This window comes from Salmo trutta, chromosome 7 (assembly GCF_901001165.1).
Source record: "Salmo trutta chromosome 7, fSalTru1.1, whole genome shotgun sequence".
NCBI classification, from domain to species: domain Eukaryota; kingdom Metazoa; phylum Chordata; class Actinopteri; order Salmoniformes; family Salmonidae; genus Salmo; species Salmo trutta.
This window is the reverse complement of record NC_042963.1, coordinates 59,361,694-59,379,589: the sequence shown is the minus strand read 5'-3', so window position 1 is coordinate 59,379,589 and position 17,896 is coordinate 59,361,694. Positions and strand designations below refer to the sequence as shown.

General features: G+C 45.6%; 1 protein-coding gene across 1 annotated transcript in view; it reads left to right on the top strand.

Annotated features, from left to right (window-relative positions):
- hexa (hexosaminidase A (alpha polypeptide)) overlaps positions 1-17,639 on the top strand; it is a 72,711-nt gene extending 55,072 nt beyond the window's left edge. The window contains exon 14 of the mRNA XM_029759554.1: positions 17,435-17,639. Within this exon, the coding sequence (XP_029615414.1) occupies positions 17,435-17,465 (31 nt within the window). The 3' untranslated portion in view covers positions 17,466-17,639. The remainder of the gene's footprint in view (positions 1-17,434) is intronic.
- The last annotated feature ends 257 nt before the right edge of the window (positions 17,640-17,896 follow it).

The window sequence follows — 17,896 nt, the reverse complement described above, 5'->3', positions numbered from 1 at the left end:
GTCAGTAGGTCTAGTGGTTGCTGCTGTAGTCAGGGGTCTAGTGGTGGTTGTTGTGTGTTAGGGTTAGTGGTGTGGCTGTAGTCTTAGTGGTGTGTGTGCGTAGTCAGTAGGTCTAGTGGTGTTGCTGTAGTCAGTAGGTCTAGTGGTGTTGCTGTAGTCAGTGGGTCTAGTGGTGTTGCTGTAGTCTTAGTGGTGTTGCTGTAGTCAGTAGGTCTAGTGGTGTTGCTGTAGTCAGTGGGTCTAGTGGTGTTGCTGTAGTCAGTAGGTCTAGTGGTGTTGCTGTAGTCAGTGGGTCTAGTGGTGTTGCTGTAGTCAGTAGGTCTGTGGGTTGCTGTAGTCAGTAGGTCTTGTGGTGTTGCTGTAGTCAGTGGGTCAGTGGTGTTGCTGTAGTTAGTGGGTCTAGTGGTGTTACTGTAGTCAGTGGGTCTAGTGCTGTTACTGTAGTCAGTAGGTCTAGTGGTTGTTGCTGTATTCAGTAGGTCTAGTCGGGTTGCTGTAGTCAGTATGTCTAGTCGGGTTGCTGTAGTCAGTAGGTCTAGTGGTGTTGCTGTAGTCAGTAGGTCTAGTGGTGTTGCTGTAGTCAGTGGGTCTAGTGGTGTTGCTGTAGTCAGTGGGTCTAGTGGTGTTGCTGTAGTCCGTAGTCCTTGTGGTGTTGCTGTAGTCAGTAGGTCTAGTGGGGTTGCTGTAGTCAGTGGGTCTAGTGGTGTTACTGTAGTCAGTAGGTCTAGTGGGGTTGCTGTAGTCAGTAGGTCTCTAGTGGTGTGTTACTGTAGTCAGTAGGTCTAGTGGTGTTGAATGTTAGTCAGTAGGTCTAGTGGTGTTGCTGTAGTCAGTAGGTCTAGTGGTGTTGCTGTGTCAGTATGGTTCTAGTGGGTGTTGCTGTAGTCAGTAGGTCTAGGGGTGTTGCTGTAGTCAGTAGGTCTAGTGGTGTTGCTGTAGTCAGTAGGTCTAGTGGAGTTGCTGTAGTCCTATTGGTGTTGCTGTAGTCAGTAGGTCTAGTGGTGTTGCTGTAGTCAGTAGATATGTGGTGTTGCTGTAGTCAGTGGGTTCTAGTGGTGTTGCTGTAGTCAGTGGGTCTAGTGGTGTGCTGTAGTCAGTGGGTCTAGTGGTGTTGCTTGTAGTCAGTAGGTCTAGTGGTGTTGTTGTAGTCCTAGTGGTGCTGTAGTCAGTGGGTCTAGTGGTGTTGCTGTAGTCAGTGGGTCTAGTGGTGTGTTGCTGTAGTCAGTGGGTCTAGTGGTGTTGCTGTAGTCAGTGGGTCTAGTGGTGTTGCTGTAGTCAGTCCTAGTGGTGTTGCTGTAGTCAGTAGGTCTAGTGGTGTTGCTGTAGTCAGTAGGTCTAGTGGTGTTGCTGTAGTCAGTAGGTCTAGTAGTGTTGCTGTAGTCAGTGGGTCTAGGAGTGTTACTGTAGTCAGTGGGTCTAGTGGTGTTGCTGTAGTCAGTAGTCCTAGTGGTGTTGCTGTAATCATAAGGTCTAGTGGTGTTGCTGTAGTCAGTGGGTCTAGTGGTGTTGCTGTAGTCAGTAGGTCTAGTGGTGTTGCTGTAGTCAGTGGGTCTAGTGTGGTTGCTGTAGTTAGTGGGTCTAGTGGTGTTGCTGTAGTCTTAATGGTGTTGCTGTAGTCAGTAGGTCTAGTGGTGTTGCTGTAGTCAGTGGGTCTAGTGGTGTTACTGTAGTCAGTAGGTCTAGTGGGGTTGCTGTAGTCAGTGGGTCTAGTGGTGTTGCTGTAGTTAGTGGGTCTAGTGGTGTTGCTGTAGTCTAGTGGTGTTGCTGTAGTCAGTAGGTCTAGTGGTGTTACTGTAGTCAGTAGGTCTAGTGGTGCTACTGTAGTCAGTGAGTCTAGTGGTGTTGCTGTAGTCCTAGTGGTGTTGCTGTAGTCCTAGTGGTGTTGCTGTAGTCAGTGGGTCTAGTGGTGTTGCTTTACTCAGTAGGTCTAGTGGTGTTGCTGTAGTCAGTGGGTCTAGTGGTGTTGCTGTAGTTAGTGGGTCTAGTGGTGTTGCTGTAGTCTTAGTGGTGTTGCTGTAGTCAGTAGGTCTAGTGGTGTTGCGTAGTCAGTAGGTCTAGTGGTTGTTGCTGTAGTCAGTGGGTCTAGTGGTGTTGCTGTAGTCAGTAGTCTAGTGGTGTTGCTGTAGTCAGTGGGTCTAGTGGTGTTGCTGTAGTTAGTGGGTCTAGTGGTGTTGCTGTAGTCTTAGTGGTGTTGCTGTAGTCAGTAGGTCTAGTGGTGTTGCTGTAGTCAGTAGGTCTAGTGGTGTTGCTGTAGTCAGTGGGTCTAGTGGTGTTGCTGTAGTCAGTGGGTCTAGTGGTGTTGCTGTAGTCAGTGGGTCTAGTGGTGTTGCTGTAGTCAGTAGTCCTAGTGGTGTTGCTGTAGTCAGTAGGTCTAGTGGGGTTGCTGTAGTCAGTGGGTCTAGTGGTGTTACTGTAGTCAGTAGGTCTAGTGGGGTTGCTGTAGTCAGTAGGTCTAGTGGTGTTGCTGTAGTCAGTAGGTCTAGTGGTGTTGCTGTAGTCAGTAGGTCTAGGGGTGTTGCTGTAGTCAGTAGGTCTAGTGGTGTTGCTGTAGTCAGTAGGTCTAGTGGAGTTGCTGTAGTCCTATTGGTGTTGCTGTAGTCAGTAGGTCTAGTGGTGTTGCTGTAGTCAGTAGATCTAGTGGTGTTGCTGTAGTCAGTGGGTCTAGTGGTGTTGCTGTAGTCAGTGGGTCTAGTGGTGTTGCTGTAGTCAGTGGGTCTAGTGGTGTTGCTGTAGTCAGTAGGTCTAGTGGTGTTGTTGTAGTCCTAGTGGTGTTGCTTTAGTCAGTGGGTCTAGTGGTGTTGCTGTAGTCAGTGGGTCTAGTGGTGTTGCTGTAGTCAGTGGGTCTAGTGGTGTTGCTGTAGTCAGTGGGTCAAGTGGTGTTGCTGTAGTCAGTCCTAGTGGTGTTGCTGTAGTCAGTAGGTCTAGTGGTGTTGCTGTAGTCAGTAGGTCTAGTGGTGTTGCTGTAGTCAGTAGGTCTAGTAGTGTTGCTGTAGTCAGTGGGTCTAGGAGTGTTACTGTAGTCAGTGGGTCTAGTGGTGTTGCTGAAGTCAGCAGGTCTAGTGGTGTTGCTGTAGTCAGTGGGTCTAGTGGTGGTGCTGTAGTAAGTAGGTCTAGTGGTGTTGCTGTAGTCAGTGGGTCTTGTGGTGTTGCTGTAGTCAGTAGTCCTAGTGGTGTTGCTGTAGTCAGTAGGTCTATTGGTGTTGCTGTAGTCAGTGGGTCTAGTGGTGTTGCTGTAGTCAGTAGGTCTAGTGGTGTTGCTGTAGTCAGTGGGTCTAGTGGTGTTGCTGTAGTTAGTGGGTCTAGTGGTGTTGCTGTAGTCTTAATGGTGTTGCTGTAGTCAGTAGGTCTAGTGGTGTTGCTGTAGTCAGTGGGTCTAGTGGTGTTACTGTAGTCAGTAGGTCTAGTGGGGTTGCTGTAGTCAGTGGGTCTAGTGGTGTTGCTGTAGTTAGTGGGTCTAGTGGTGTTGCTGTAGTCTTAGTGGTGTTGCTGTAGTCAGTAGGTCTAGTGGTGTTACTGTAGTCAGTAGGTCTAGTGGTGTTACTGTAGTCAGTGGGTCTAGTGGTGTTGCTGTAGTCCTAGTGGTGTTGCTGTAGTCCTAGTGGTGTTGCTGTAGTCAGTGGGTCTAGTGGTGTTGCTTTACTCAGTAGGTCTAGTGGTGTTGCTGTAGTAAGTAGGTCTAGTGGTGTTGCTGTAGTCAGTGGGTCTTGTGGTGTTGCTGTAGTCAGTAGTCCTAGTGGTGTTGCTGTAGTCAGTAGGTCTATTGGTGTTGCTGTAGTCAGTGGGTCTAGTGGTGTTGCTGTAGTCAGTAGGTCTAGTGGTGTTGCTGTAGTCAGTGGGTCTAGTGGTGTTGCTGTAGTTAGTGGGTCTAGTGGTGTTGCTGTAGTCTTAATGGTGTTGCTGTAGTCAGTAGGTCTAGTGGTGTTGCTGTAGTCAGTGGGTCTAGTGGTGTTACTGTAGTCAGTAGGTCTAGTGGGGTTGCTGTAGTCAGTGGGTCTAGTGGTGTTGCTGTAGTTAGTGGGTCTAGTGGTGTTGCTGTAGTCTTAGTGGTGTTGCTGTAGTCAGTAGGTCTAGTGGTGTTACTGTAGTCAGTAGGTCTAGTGGTGTTGCTGTAGTCAGTGGGTCTAGTGGTGTTGCTGTAGTCCTAGTGGTGTTGCTGTAGTCCTAGTGGTGTTGCTGTAGTCAGTGGGTCTAGTGGTGTTGCTTTACTCAGTAGGTCTAGTGGTGTTGCTGTAGTCAGTGGGTCTAGTGGTGTTGCTGTAGTTAGTGGGTCTAGTGGTGTTGCTGTAGTCTTAGTGGTGTTGCTGTAGTCAGTAGGTCTAGTGGTGTTGCTGTAGTCAGTAGGTCTAGTGGTGTTGCTGTGGTCAGTGGGTCTAGTGGTGTTGCTGTAGTCAGTAGGTCTAGTGGTGTTGCTGTAGTCAGTGGGTCTAGTGGTGTTGCTGTAGTTAGTGGGTCTAGTGGTGTTGCTGTAGTCTTAGTGGTGTTGCTGTAGTCAGTAGGTCTAGTGGTGTTGCTGTAGTCAGTAGGTCTAGTGGTGTTGCTGTAGTCAGTGGGTCTAGTGGTGTTGCTGTAGTCAGTAGGTTTAGTGGTGTTGCTGTAGTCAGTAGGTCTAGTGGTGTTGCTGTAATCAGTGGGTCTAGTGGTGTTGCTGTAGTCAGTAGGTCTACTGGTGTTGCTGTAGTCAGTGGGTCTAGTGGTGTTTCTGTAGTCAGTAGGTCTAGTGGTGTTGCTGTAGTCAGTAGGTCTTGTGGTGTTGCTGTAGTCAGTGGGTCTAGTGGTGTTGCTGTAGTTAGTGGGTCTAGTGGGGTTGCTGTAGTCAGTGGGTCTAGTGCTGTTACTGTAGTCAGTAGGTCTAGTGGTGTTGCTGTATTCAGTAGGTCTAGTCGGGTTGCTGTAGTCAGTATGTCTAGTCGGGTTGCTGTAGTCAGTAGGTCTAGTGGTGTTGCTGTAGTCAGTAGGTCTAGTGGTGTTGCTGTAGTCAGTGGGTCTAGTGGTGTTGCTGTAGTCAGTGGGTCTAGTGGTGTTGCTGTAGTCAGTAGTCCTAGTGGTGTTGCTGTAGTCAGTGGGTCTAGTGGTGTTGCTGTAGTCAGTAGTTCTAGTGGTGTTGCTGTAGTCAATAGGTCTAAGGGTGTTGTTGTAGTCAGTAGGTCTAGTGGTGTTGCTGTAGTCAGTAGGTCTAGTGGGGTTGCTGTAGTCAGTGGGTCTAGTGGTGTTACTGTAGTCAGTAGGTCTAGTGGGGTTGCTGTAGTCAGTAGGTCTAGTGGTGTTACTGTAGTCAGTAGGTCTAGTGGTGTTGCTGTAGTCAGTAGGTCTAGTGGTGTTGCTGTAGTCAGTAGGTCTAGTGGTGTTGCTGTAGTCAGTAGGTCTAGTGGTGTTGCTGTAGTCAGTAGGTCTAGGGTGTTGCTGTAGTCAGTAGGTCTAGTGGTGTTGCTGTAGTCAGTAGGTCTAGTGGAGTTGCTGTAGTCCTATTGGTGTTGCTGTAGTCAGTAGGTCTAGTGGTGTTGCTGTAGTCAGTAGATCTAGTGGTGTTGCTGTAGTCAGTGGGTCTAGTGGTGTTGCTGTAGTCAGTGGGTCTAGTGGTGTTGCTGTAGTCAGTGGGTCTAGTGGTGTTGCTGTAGTCAGTAGGTCTAGTGGTGTTGTTGTAGTCCTAGTGGTGTTGCTGTAGTCAGTGGGTCTAGTGGTGTTGCTGTAGTCAGTGGGTCTAGTGGTGTTGCTGTAGTCAGTGGGTCTAGTGGTGTTGCTGTAGTCAGTGGGTCAAGTGGTGTTGCTGTAGTCAGTCCTAGTGGTGTTGCTGTAGTCAGTAGGTCTAGTGGTGTTGCTGTAGTCAGTAGGTCTAGTGGTGTTGCTGTAGTCAGTAGGTCTAGTAGTGTTGCTGTAGTCAGTGGGTCTAGGGGTGTTACTGTAGTCAGTGGGTCTAGTGGTGTTGCTGAAGTCAGCAGGTCTAGTGGTGTTGCTGTAGTTAGTGGGTCTAGTGGTGGTGCTGTAGTAAGTAGGTCTAGTGGTGTTGCTGTAGTCAGTGGGTCTTGTGGTGTTGCTGTTTTCAGTAGTCCTAGTGGTGTTGCTGTAGTCAGTAGGTCTAGTGGTGTTGCTGTAGTCAGTGGGTCTAGTGGTGTTGCTGTAGTCAGTAGGTCTAGTGGTGTTGCTGTAGTCAGTAGGTCTAGTGGTGTTGCTGTAGTTAGTGGGTCTAGTGGTGTTGCTGTAGTCTTAATGGTGTTGCTGTAGTCAGTAGGTCTAGTGGTGTTACTGTAGTCAGTAGGTCTAGTGGTGTTGCTGTAGTCAGTAGGTCTAGTGGTGTTGCTGTATTCAGTAGGTCTAGTGGGGTTGCTGTAGTCAGTGGGTCTAGTGGTGTTGCTGTAGTCAGTAGGTCTAATGGTGTTGCTGTAGTCAGTAGGTCTAGTGGTGTTGCTGTAGTCAGTAGGTCTAGTGGGGTTGCTGTTGTCAGTAGGTCTAGTGTTGTTGCTGTAGTCCTAGTGGTGTTGCTGTAGTCAGTAGGTCAATTGGTGTTGCTGTAGTCAGTAGGTCTAGTGGTGTTGCTGTAGTCAGTAGGTCTAGTGGTGTTGCTGTAGTCAGTAGGTCTAGTGGTGTTGCTGTAGTCAGTAGGTCTAGTGGTGTTGCTGTAGTCAGTAGGTCTAGTGGTGTTGCTGTAGTCAGTAGGTCTAGGGGTGTTGCTGTAGTCAGTAGGTCTAGTGGTGTTGCTGTAGTCAGTAGGTCTAGTGGTGTTGCTGTAGTCCTAGTGGTGTTGCTGTAGTCAGTAGGTCTAGTGGTGTTGCTGTAGTCAGTAGATCTAGTGGTGTTGCTGTAGTCAGTGGGTCTAGTGGTGTTGCTGTAGTCAGTAGGTCTAGTGGTGTTGTTGTAGTCCTAGTGGTGTTGCTGTAGTCAGTGGGTCTAGTGGTGTTGCTGTAGTCCTAGTGGTGTTGCTGTAGTCAGTAGGTCTAGTGGTGTTGCTGTAGTCAGCAGGTCTAGTGGTGTTGCTGTAGTCAGTGGGTCTAGTGGTGTTGCTGTAGTCAGTGGGTCTAGTGGTGTTGTTGTAGTCAGTGGGTCTAGTGGTGTTGCTGTAGTCAGTAGTCCTAGTGGTGTTGCTGTAGTCAGTAGGTCTAGTGGTGTTGCTGTAGTCAGTAGGTCTAGTGGTGTTGCTGTAGTCAGTAGGTCTAGTGGTGTTGCTGTAGTCAGTGGGTCTAGTGTTGTTACTGTAGTCAGTGGGTCTAGTGGTGTTGCTGTAGTCAGCAGGTCTAGTGGTGTTGCTGTAGTCAGTGTGTCTAGTGGTGTTGCTGTAGTCAGTGGGTCTAGTGGTGTTGCTGTAATCAGTAGGTCTAGTGGTGTTGCTGTAGTTAGTGGGTCTAGTGGTGTTGCTGTAGTCCTAGTGGTGTTGCTGTAGTCAGTAGGTCTAGTGGTGTTGCTGTAGTCATTAGGTCTAGTGGTGTTGCTGTAGTCAGTAGGTCTAGTGGTGTTGCTGTAGTCAGTAGGTCTAGTGGTGTTGCTGTAGCCAGTAGGTCTAGTGGTGTTGCTGTAGTCAGTGGGTCTAGTGGTGTTGCTGTAATCAGTAGGTCTAGTGGTGTTGCTGTAGTCAGTAGGTCTAGTGGTGTTGAAACAAGACTGTAATGAAAACTAATGGGACTGTAGCGACTGTGTTGGCATCCCAATCTGGGGTGTGAACTATGTTCTATTCAAGCGTTGATTGACATGGTAATGGAACGATAGTATTGGAGAAAAGTTGAAAAAACGGACCCCTCCGACGCTGTACATTAAATTGTGACGTGTCATGACGTAACGTACTGCACCCATAATGCAACTCATTCTGTGTTGTGCAGCCTCTCTCCACCAGGTGTAGCACTTCTCTCTCTCTCTCTCTCTCTCTCTCTCTCTCTCTCTCTCTCTCTCTCTCTCTCTCTCTCTCTCTCAAAACAAGAAAGGGACAGAGTAAGGGTAAGCGTGGTGTCTAGTCAATTGTACAACTGAATGCATTCATTTTTTGCATCATCACTGCAAGCCATCATGACTCTCAAAATCTGCGACAGCCGCTGTTTACTTCTGAAGATAACTTTAGTACCGCCCTAAAAACCTGATTCAAATCCGACACAAACCTTCAAATAGGTATGTAATGACACATTATATAAACTCTTTATAGTGTTTTATTTACATTTTAGAGGTGATAAGTTGGACAGATCAGGTGAAAAAGCCATTTCCCCACATGACATATCTCTCCCTTTCACGTGGTAGGTTTTGCTTCCCCACCCGCCATTTTGAAAAAGACCCGATGGAGCACATTGCCGCCTTCCATCATGCAGAGACGGGCAGCACGAAGGTCTCCTCATTGATTTTGCTGGAAAGGGGCGAAATTGTGCTTTACAATGGTATTCATATTACAGGTGACCTGGAAGTATTACATTTTTGGGGCACTAAAATAAGGTCAATTGTATGTTACAACGCGATGTACAAAAGTGTGTTTTAAAAAACTGGTAAAATGTACATTTCTAAAACTCTCATCCCCCTGGAACGAGCGCAACCAAAACAAAACTAATCTGCAAAAAGGCCAAATAAGTTGAGTCTGGGCTACACACTGGCTAAACACAAAAGTTAGACTGTCCACCGTTGAAAACAATCGGCAACCAAGTTTTCCGTACCATGGTCATGTCTGATTTCAAGAGGAAACTCCTGCAATATCCGTAGTAATGCTGAGCTGTAGTCAATCACTCTACAGGCATCAAAACTATTAAATAACATATATGGACTTTCCTCACATCTGAGAAATGTATTTAGAATGTAAACCAATCAGGGTTTAGGCCTGGACATAGTACTATTACAATAACCAAATCAGTTGTTAATGATCTTGTCAATGCTTTAGACACTAAAATGAAATGTGCTGCTTTGTTTGTGGACCTGTCAAAAGCTTTTGATACTGTTGATCAGACTATTTTATTGAATAAGTTGTCCTCGATAGGTCTGAGCTCAGACACCTGTTCGTGGTTTCATGATTATCTTAGTGACAGAACTCAGGCAGTCGTGATTGATGGGGTTAAGTCTGAATTTCTTGAAGTACTAAAGTTGCACAACGGGGGGTGATTTTGAGATCTGTTCTCTTCACTATTTACAGTTGAACTCAGAAGTTTTCATACACTTAGGTTGGAGTCAATTAAACTTGTTTTTCAACCACTCCACTAATTTCTTGTTAACAAACTATAGTTTTGGCAAGTCGGTTAGGACATCTACTTTGTGCATGACACAAGTAATTTTTCAAACAATTGTTTGCAGACAGATTATTTCACTTATAATTCATTGTATCACAATTCCAGTGGGTCAGAAGTTTACATTCACTAAGTTGACTGTGCCTTTAAACAGCTTGGAAAATTCCAGAAAATTGTGTCATGGCTTTAGAAGCTTCTGATAGGCTAATTGACATCATTTGAGTCAATTGGAGGTGTACCTTTGGAGGTATTTCAAGGCCTACCTTCAAACTCAGTGCCTCTTTGCTTGACATCATGGGAAAATCAAAAGAAATTAGGCAAGGCCTCAGGAAAAAAATTGTAGATCTCCACATGTCTGGTTCATCCTTGGGAGCAATTTCCAAATGCCTGAAGGTACCACGTTCATCTGTACAAACAATAGGATGCAAGTATAAACACCATGGGACAACGCAGCCGTCATACCGCTCAGGAAGGAGACGCGTTCTGTCTCCTAGAGATGAACGTACCGTGGTGCGAAAAGTGCAAATCAACCCCAGAACAACAGCAAAGGACCTTGTGAAGATGCTGGAGGAAACAGATACAAAAGTATCTATATCCACAGTAAAACGAGTTGTATAGCGACATAACCTGAAAGGCCGCTCAGCAAGGAAGAAGCCACTGCTCCAATTCCGCCATAAAAAAAGCCAGACTACGGTTTGCAACTGCACATGGGGACAAAGATCGTACTTTTTAGAGAAGTCCTCTGGTCTGATGAAACAAAAATAGAACTGTTTGGCCATAATGACCATCGTTATGCTTGGCGGAAAAAGGGGAAAGCTTGCAAGCCGAAGAACATTTACATAACATTTACATTTAAGTCATTTAGCAGACGCTCTTATCCAGAGCGACTTACAAATTGGTGCATTCACCTTATGATATCCAGTGGAACAACCACTTTACAATAGTGCATCTAAATCTTTTAAGGGGGGGGGGTTAGAAGGATTACTTTATCCTATCCCAGGTATTCCTTAAAGAGGTGGGGTTTCAGGTGTCTCCGGAAGTTGGTGATTGACTCCGCTGTCCTGGCGTCGTGAGGGAGCACCATCCCAACGGTGAAGCACAGGGGTGGCAGCACCATGTTGTGGGGGTGCTTTGCTGCAGGAGGGACTGGGGCACTTCACAAAATAGATGGCATCATGAGGGAGGAAATTTAAGACATCAGTCAGGAAGTTAAAGCTTGGTCGCAATGGGTATTCCAAATGGACAATGACCCCAAGCATAACCCTTTGTATAACCGTCTATATAATCCAGCTATAATGCTCTCTATAACCCAGCTCTAACATTCTCAATACCCCTCTCTATAACGTTCTCTGTTGCCGATCTACAGTGCTTTCCGAAATTATTCAGACCCCTTGACTTTTTCCACTTTGTTATGTTACAGCTTTATTATAAAATAAAGTGTTTCCTCATCAATCTACACACACTACCCCATATTGACAAGCAAAAACAGGTTTAGAAATGTTTGCTAATTTATTAAAAATTAAATGAAAATATGACATTTACATAAGTATTCAGACCCTTTACTCAGTACTTTGTTGAAGCACTTTTGGCAGTGATTACAGCCTTGAGTCTTCTTGGGTATGACACTACAAGCTTGGTACACCATTCTTTTTTTCAGATCCTCTCAAGCTTTATCAGGTTGGATGGGGAGCGTTGCTGCACAGCTATTTTCAGGTCTCTCCAGAGATGTTTGATCAGGTTCAAGTCCAGGCTCTGGCTGGGCCACTCAAGGATATTCAGAGACTTGTCTTGAATCCACTCCTGCGTTGTCTTGGCTGTGTGCTTAGGGTCGTTGTCCTGTTAGACTGGGGTGAAGGTTCACCTTCCGAGGTCCTGAGCACTCTGGAGCAGGTTTTCATCAAGGATATCTCTGTACTTTGCTCTGTTCATCTTTGCCTTGATCCTCCCAGTCCCTGACGCTGAAAAACATCACCACAGAATGATGCTGCCACCACCATGCTTCACCATTTTAACGTAGTGATGGTGCCAGGTTTCCTTCAGACATGACGCTCGGCATTCAGGGCAAAGAGTCAGACCAGAGAATCTTGAGTCTTTAGGTGCCTTTTGGCAAACTCCAAGCTGACTGTTGTGCCTTTTACTGAGGAGTGGCTTCCTTCTTGCCACTCTACCATAAAGGCCTGATTGGTGGAGTGCTGCAGAGATGGTTGTCCTTCTGGAAGTTTCTCCCATATCCACAGCGAAACTCTAGAACTCTGCCAGAGTGACCATCGGGTTCTTAGTCACCTCCTTGGTCACCTCAAAACATATTGATACAGCAGTAGCTAAGATGGGGAGGAGTCTGTCCATAATAAAGCTTTGCTCTGCCTTCTAAACAACTCTATCAACAAGGCAAATCCTACAGGCCCTAGATTTGTCACATCTAGACTACTGTTCAGTTGTGTGGTCAGGTGCCACAAAGAGGGACTTCAGGAAATTTGCAATTGTCTCAGAACAGGGCAGCACGGCTGGCCCTTGGATGTACACAGAGAGCTAAGATGAATAATATGCATGTCAATCTCTCCTGGCTGAAAGTGGAGGAGAGATTGACTTCATCACTACTTGTATTTGTGAGAGGTATTGACATGTTGAATGCACCGAGCTGTCTGTTTTAGCTACTGGCTCACAGCTCGGACACCCATGCATACCCCACAAGACATGCTACAAGAGGTCTCTTTACAGTCCCCAAGTCCAGAACAGACTATGGGAGGAGCACAGTACTACATAGAGCCATAACTACATGGAACTCTATTCCACATCAAGTAACTGATGCAGCAGGAGAATCAGATTTTAAAAACACCTAATGGAACAGCAGGGACTGTGAAGCAACACAAACATAGGTACAGACACATGCATACACACACGATAACATAACCACTATACACACACGTACACATGGATTTTGTGTTGTAGATATGTGGTAGTAGAGTAGGGGCCTGAGGGAACACAGTGTATTGTAGATATGTGGTAGTGGAGTAGGGGCCTGAGGGAACACAGTGTATTGTAGATATGTGGTTGTGGAGTAGGGGTCTGAGGGAACACAGTGTATTGTAGATATGTGGTAGTAGAGTAGGGGCCTGGGGGAACACAGTGTATTGTAGATATGTGGTAGTAGAGTAGGGGTCAGAGGGAACACAGTGTATTGTAGATATGTGGTAGTGGTGGAGTAGGGGCCAGAGGGAACACAGTGTCTTGTAGATATGTGGTAGTAGAGTAGGGGCCTGAGGGAACACAGTGTATTGTAGATATGTGGTAGTGGAGTAGGGGCCTGAGGGAACACAGTGTATTGTAGATATGTGGTAGTGGAGTAGGGGCCTGAGGGAACACAGTGTATTGTAGATATGTGGTAGTAGAGTAGGGGCCTGAGGGAACACAGTGTATTGTAGATATGTGGTAGTAGAGTAGGGGCCTGAGGGAACACAGTGTATTGTAGATATGTGGTAGTAGAGTAGGGGCCTGAGGGAACACAGTGTATTGTAGATATGTGGTAGTAGAGTAGGGGCCTGAGGGAACACAGTGTATTGTAGATATGTGGTAGTGGAGTAGGGGCCTGAGGGAACACAGTGTATTGTATATATGTGGTAGTAGAGTAGGGGCCTGAGGGAACACAGTGTATTGTAGATATGTGGTAGTAGAGTAGGGGTCTGAGGGAACACAGTGTATTGTAGATATGTGGTTGTGGTGGAGTAGGGGCCTGAGGGAACACAGTGTATTGTAGATATGTGGTAGTAGAGTAGGGGTCTGAGGGAACACAGTGTATTGTAGATATGTGGTAGTGGAGTAGGGGCCTGAGGGAACACAGTGTATTGTAGATATGTGGTAGTAGAGTAGTGGTCTGAGGGAACACAGTGTATTGTAGATATGTGGTAGTAGAGTAGTGGCCTGAGGGAACACAGTGTATTGTAGATATGTGGTAGTGGTGGAGTAGGGGCCTGAGGGAACACAGTGTATTGTAGATATGGGGTAGTAGAGTAGGAGCCTGAGGGAGCACAGTGTATTGTAGATATGTGGTAGTGGTAGAGTAGGGGTCTGAGGGAACACAGTGTATTGTAGATATGTGGTAGTGGTAGAGTAGGGGTCTGAGGGAACACAGTGTATTGTAGATATGTGGTAGTGGAGTAGGGGCCTGAGGGAACACAGTGTATTGTAGATATGTGGTAGTGGTAGAGTAGGGGCCTGAGGGAACACAGTGTATTGTAGATATGTGGTAGTGGAGTAGGGGTCTGAGGGAACACAGTGTATTGTAGATATGTGGTAGTGGAGTAGGGACCTGAGGGTTGTGTTGTGAATGTATTATATTTTAAAAATATTAAACTACTGGGGATGCAACCATGACACTTTTGGCCGATATCCAATATTTTCCTTGCCCAAAAAAACCCGATACCGATAACCGATATTTAACATTTTTGTGGCCTTTTAAGAATTCTAGTACAGTTAAATAGTTGAAACACACACACACACACACACCAAAAAATTATTTTGTTGACATTTACGTATGTTCCCATGACCAGTAAAACATAATCAGAACCTATTTCTTTCACTTACTTGCTGTGCTGTTTCGTTGTTCTTTTGTTCAGTCTCAACAAGGATTTCTTCATGTCAAGTAGTGAAGTTTCAGCTCTGTCTGTCCGTGGCCTCTCTTCCTCGGTGCACACTGTCACTGTGTCTGTTTCCATCTTGTCCAGCTGTGTCTGTAACATTTCAATGTAAACCCGGTTTCTTGTCTGCATCGAAGTAGCGGTCCTTGCACCTAGCATCGAGCATGGTGACGATACAGTAAAGAGGCTCAGAGAGAATGCCCCCAAATCGCTTGTTCACAGCCGCTAGTAGAGTACTTTTGCAAGTTTTAACCCCACGGTCTGTGTGTTCAGTTTTGTTGAGCAGGCGTTTCAATGCCATGACGGAGGGCTTCACATCTGCTGCAGGCACAGTTGATTAGCTTATTTCTCCAGTCAGTTGTTCGAATGGCACTAGGACTGTGTTCATGTTTCCAAGTTTCAAACATGTTCTCAAATGCCTTTGAAATGGCAGCAGCGGTATGAGAACCAGCACATTCTTGAACATGCAATACGGATTTCCTCAGTACGAAATCCTCGTCAACCCACTGTGCTGTCAGACTCAGCATGCTCATGGGGCTGACATCGCTGGTCCATATGTCAGTCGTGAAGCTAATAGCAGTGACGTCCATAACAAGGATGTGGATGTGCGTTTCAACAATACTGTGTAACTCCGGTAGGGCAACATCTGAAAAATAGCGCCTACTTGGTAGTGTGCTCGAGGTGCTCGACCAGTCTCTCTGAAATGTTCTTACTCTTTCAAATGTTCTTACTCTTTTCAAATGCCTTCCCTGTAGCTCAGTTGGTAGAGCATGGTGTTTGCAGGGGTTGTGGGTTCGATTCCCACGAGGGGCCAGCACAGGAAAATAATTCTATGAAATGTATGCATTCGCTACTGTAAGTCGCTCTGGATAAGAGCGTCTGCTAAATGACTTAAATGTAAAATGACTGCTCGACTTGAACTTGTTTAGTTGTTGGAAGTGTGCGCTTAGTATTTTTCTGCTTTTGTTCTGTGTAGCGCTGTATTTTTCGTGGCGTCATTACGTCATCTACCTACGTTATAGAGGTATGGACCTCATCTACCTACGTTATAGACGTATGGACCTCATCTACCTACGTTATAGAGGTATGGACCTCATCTACCTCCGTTATAGAGGTATGGACCTCATCTACCTACGTTATAGAGGTATGGACCTCATCTACCTACGTTATAGAGGTATGGACCTCATCTACCTACGTTATAGAGGTATGGACCTCATCTACCTACGTTATAGAGGTATGGACCTCATCTACCTACGTTATAGAGGTATGGACCTCATCTACCTCCGTTATAGAGGTATGGACCTCATCTACCTCCGTTATAGAGGTATGGACCTCATCTACCTCCGTTATAGAGGTATGGACCTCATCTACCTACGTTATAGAGGTATGGACCTCATCTACATTATAGACTTACGCACGGCAGCTTTGACATCGATTTTGCACATCGGCGTAAAACTAGACATCATGCCGATGTTGGCATTTTTATCTAATATCGGCCGATTCCGATATACTTAACGATATTGTGCTGCCTTAAAAACTACCTTCATTTTACTGGACCAAATGAACAGTAGCTGCTGCCGTGTAGCTGCTGCTAATGGGGATCCATAATAAATAGAAATACTCATACATTCAATTTGTGTTCAATTAAGACCTAGACAACCAGGTGAGAGGAGTTCCTAGCTAACCATTAAGACCTAGACAACCAGGTGAGGGGAGTTCCTAGCTAACCAATTAAGACCTAGACAACCAGGTGAGGGGAGTTCCTAGCTAACCAATTAAGACCTAGACAACCAGGTGAGGGGAGTTCCTAGCTAACCAATTAAGACCTAGACAACCAGGTGAGGGGAGTTCCTGGCTAACCAATTAAGACCTAGACAACCAGGTGAGGGGAGTTTCTAGCTAACCATTAAGACCTAGACAACCAGGTGAGGGGAGTTCCTAGCTAACCAATTAAGACCTAGACAACCAGGTGAGGGGTTCCTAACTAACCAATTAAAACCTAGACAACCAGGTGAGGGGAGTTCCTGGCTAACCAATTAAGACCTAGACAACCAGGTGAGGGGAGTTCCTAGCTAACCAATTAAGACCTAGACAACCAGGTGAGGGGAGTTCCTAGCTAACCAATTAAGACCTAGACAACCAGGTGAGGGGAGTTCCTAGCTAACCAATTAAGACCTAGACAACCAGGTGAGGGGAGTTCCTAGCTAACCAATTAAGACCTAGACAACCAGGTGAGGGGAGTTCCTGGCTAACCAATTAAGACCTAGACAACCAGGTGAGGGGAGTTTCTAGCTAACCATTAAGACCTAGACAACCATGTGAGGAGAGTTCCTAGCTAACCAATTAAAACCTAGACAACCAGGTGAGGGGAGTTCCTGGCTAACCAATTAAGACCTAGACAACCAGGTGAGGGGAGTTTCTAGCTAACCATTAAGACCTAGACAACCAGGTGAGGGGAGTTCCTAGCTAACCAATTAAGACCTAGACAACCAGGTGAGGGGTTCCTAACTAACCAATTAAAACCTAGACAACCAGGTGAGGGGAGTTCCTGGCTAACCAATTAAGACCTAGACAACCAGGTGAGGGGAGTTCCTAGCTAACCAATTAAGACCTAGACAACCAGGTGAGGGGAGTTCCTAGCTAACCAATTAAGACCTAGACAACCAGGTGAGGGGAGTTCCTAGCTAACCAATTAAGACCTAGACAACCAGGTGAGGGGAGTTCCTAGCTAACCAATTAAGACCTAGACAACCAGGTGAGGGGAGTTCCTGGCTAACCAATTAAGACCTAGACAACCAGGTGAGGGGAGTTTCTAGCTAACCATTAAGACCTAGACAACCATGTGAGGAGAGTTCCTAGCTAACCAATTAAAACCTAGACAACCAGGTGAGGGGAGTTCCTGGCTAACCAATTAAGACCTAGACAACCAGGTGAGGGGAGTTTCTAGCTAACCATTAAGACCTAGACAACCAGGTGAGGGGAGTTCCTAGCTAACCAATTAAGACCTAGACAACCAGGTGAGGGGAGTTCCTAGCTAACCAATTAAGACCTAGACAACCAGGTGAGGGGAGTTCCTGGCTAACCAATTAAGACCTAGACAACCAGGTGAGGGGAGTTCCTAGCTAACCAATTAAGACCTAGACAACCAGGTGAGGGGAGTTCCTGGCTAACCAATTAAGACCTAGACAACCAGGTGAGGGGAGTTCCTAACTAATCAGTGACCTAAATTATTCAATCAAGTAAAAGGGAGGAGCGAAAACCCGCATACACTCATGGAATGAGTTTGAAAGCTGATCCTGCCTTCCATTGACACATGACACAAGGCCAAGCTCATCCTGCCTTCCACTGTTTTGGACATTTCATTTATTTCAGTCCAACAGTGACTATGACGTGGTCTTCTGTTTTATGTTGACATTTCAATTATTTATTGATGTGTTGTGAATGTTTTATGATATAAAAGTAACATTTCTGGATTATAATCATGTAGAATGTATTGAATGTTGACATGTTCTTCTTAAAAGTTAATAGATTTTTTGCAATTTGTGTTGTAAGTTTTGTTTAGCTTAGTGATTATGTGAGAAGGATGTGATCCTGTAGCCTGTCTCCTCTACATCTGTTTAGAGAGAAAACCCTCCCAAGGTCTCAGGGCTAGGACACGAGGATCTAACAATGGAATCATCTTAAAGATTACACTCAGATGAGATGTAGAGCAATGTGAGAATTAAAACATTTTTGACTTGGCATTTGGGTTATTCTTGAATTGTGTTTGTAAATGTTGTCTCTTGACATTGGCACCATATTAAAATGACAACAACATGACAAATAATACATGTTCTATTTTATTGAACTATTATTTAACACGAAAACATATGAGAGTCCTTTATACTGCATCTGTATGCATTGCAGAAACTACTGGGGGCAAATTGGCTTGTCCCACTGGTGATGTTAAGAGGTGTACTGAGGGGGTATCTATATAGAAATATATTTTTATTATTTTTAATGCTAGATGGTGAACAAAAGTATTTAATATATTGCATCGGTCAGTAAAAACAAGGAAGGGTATTAAAATACAATTCTGTGTTA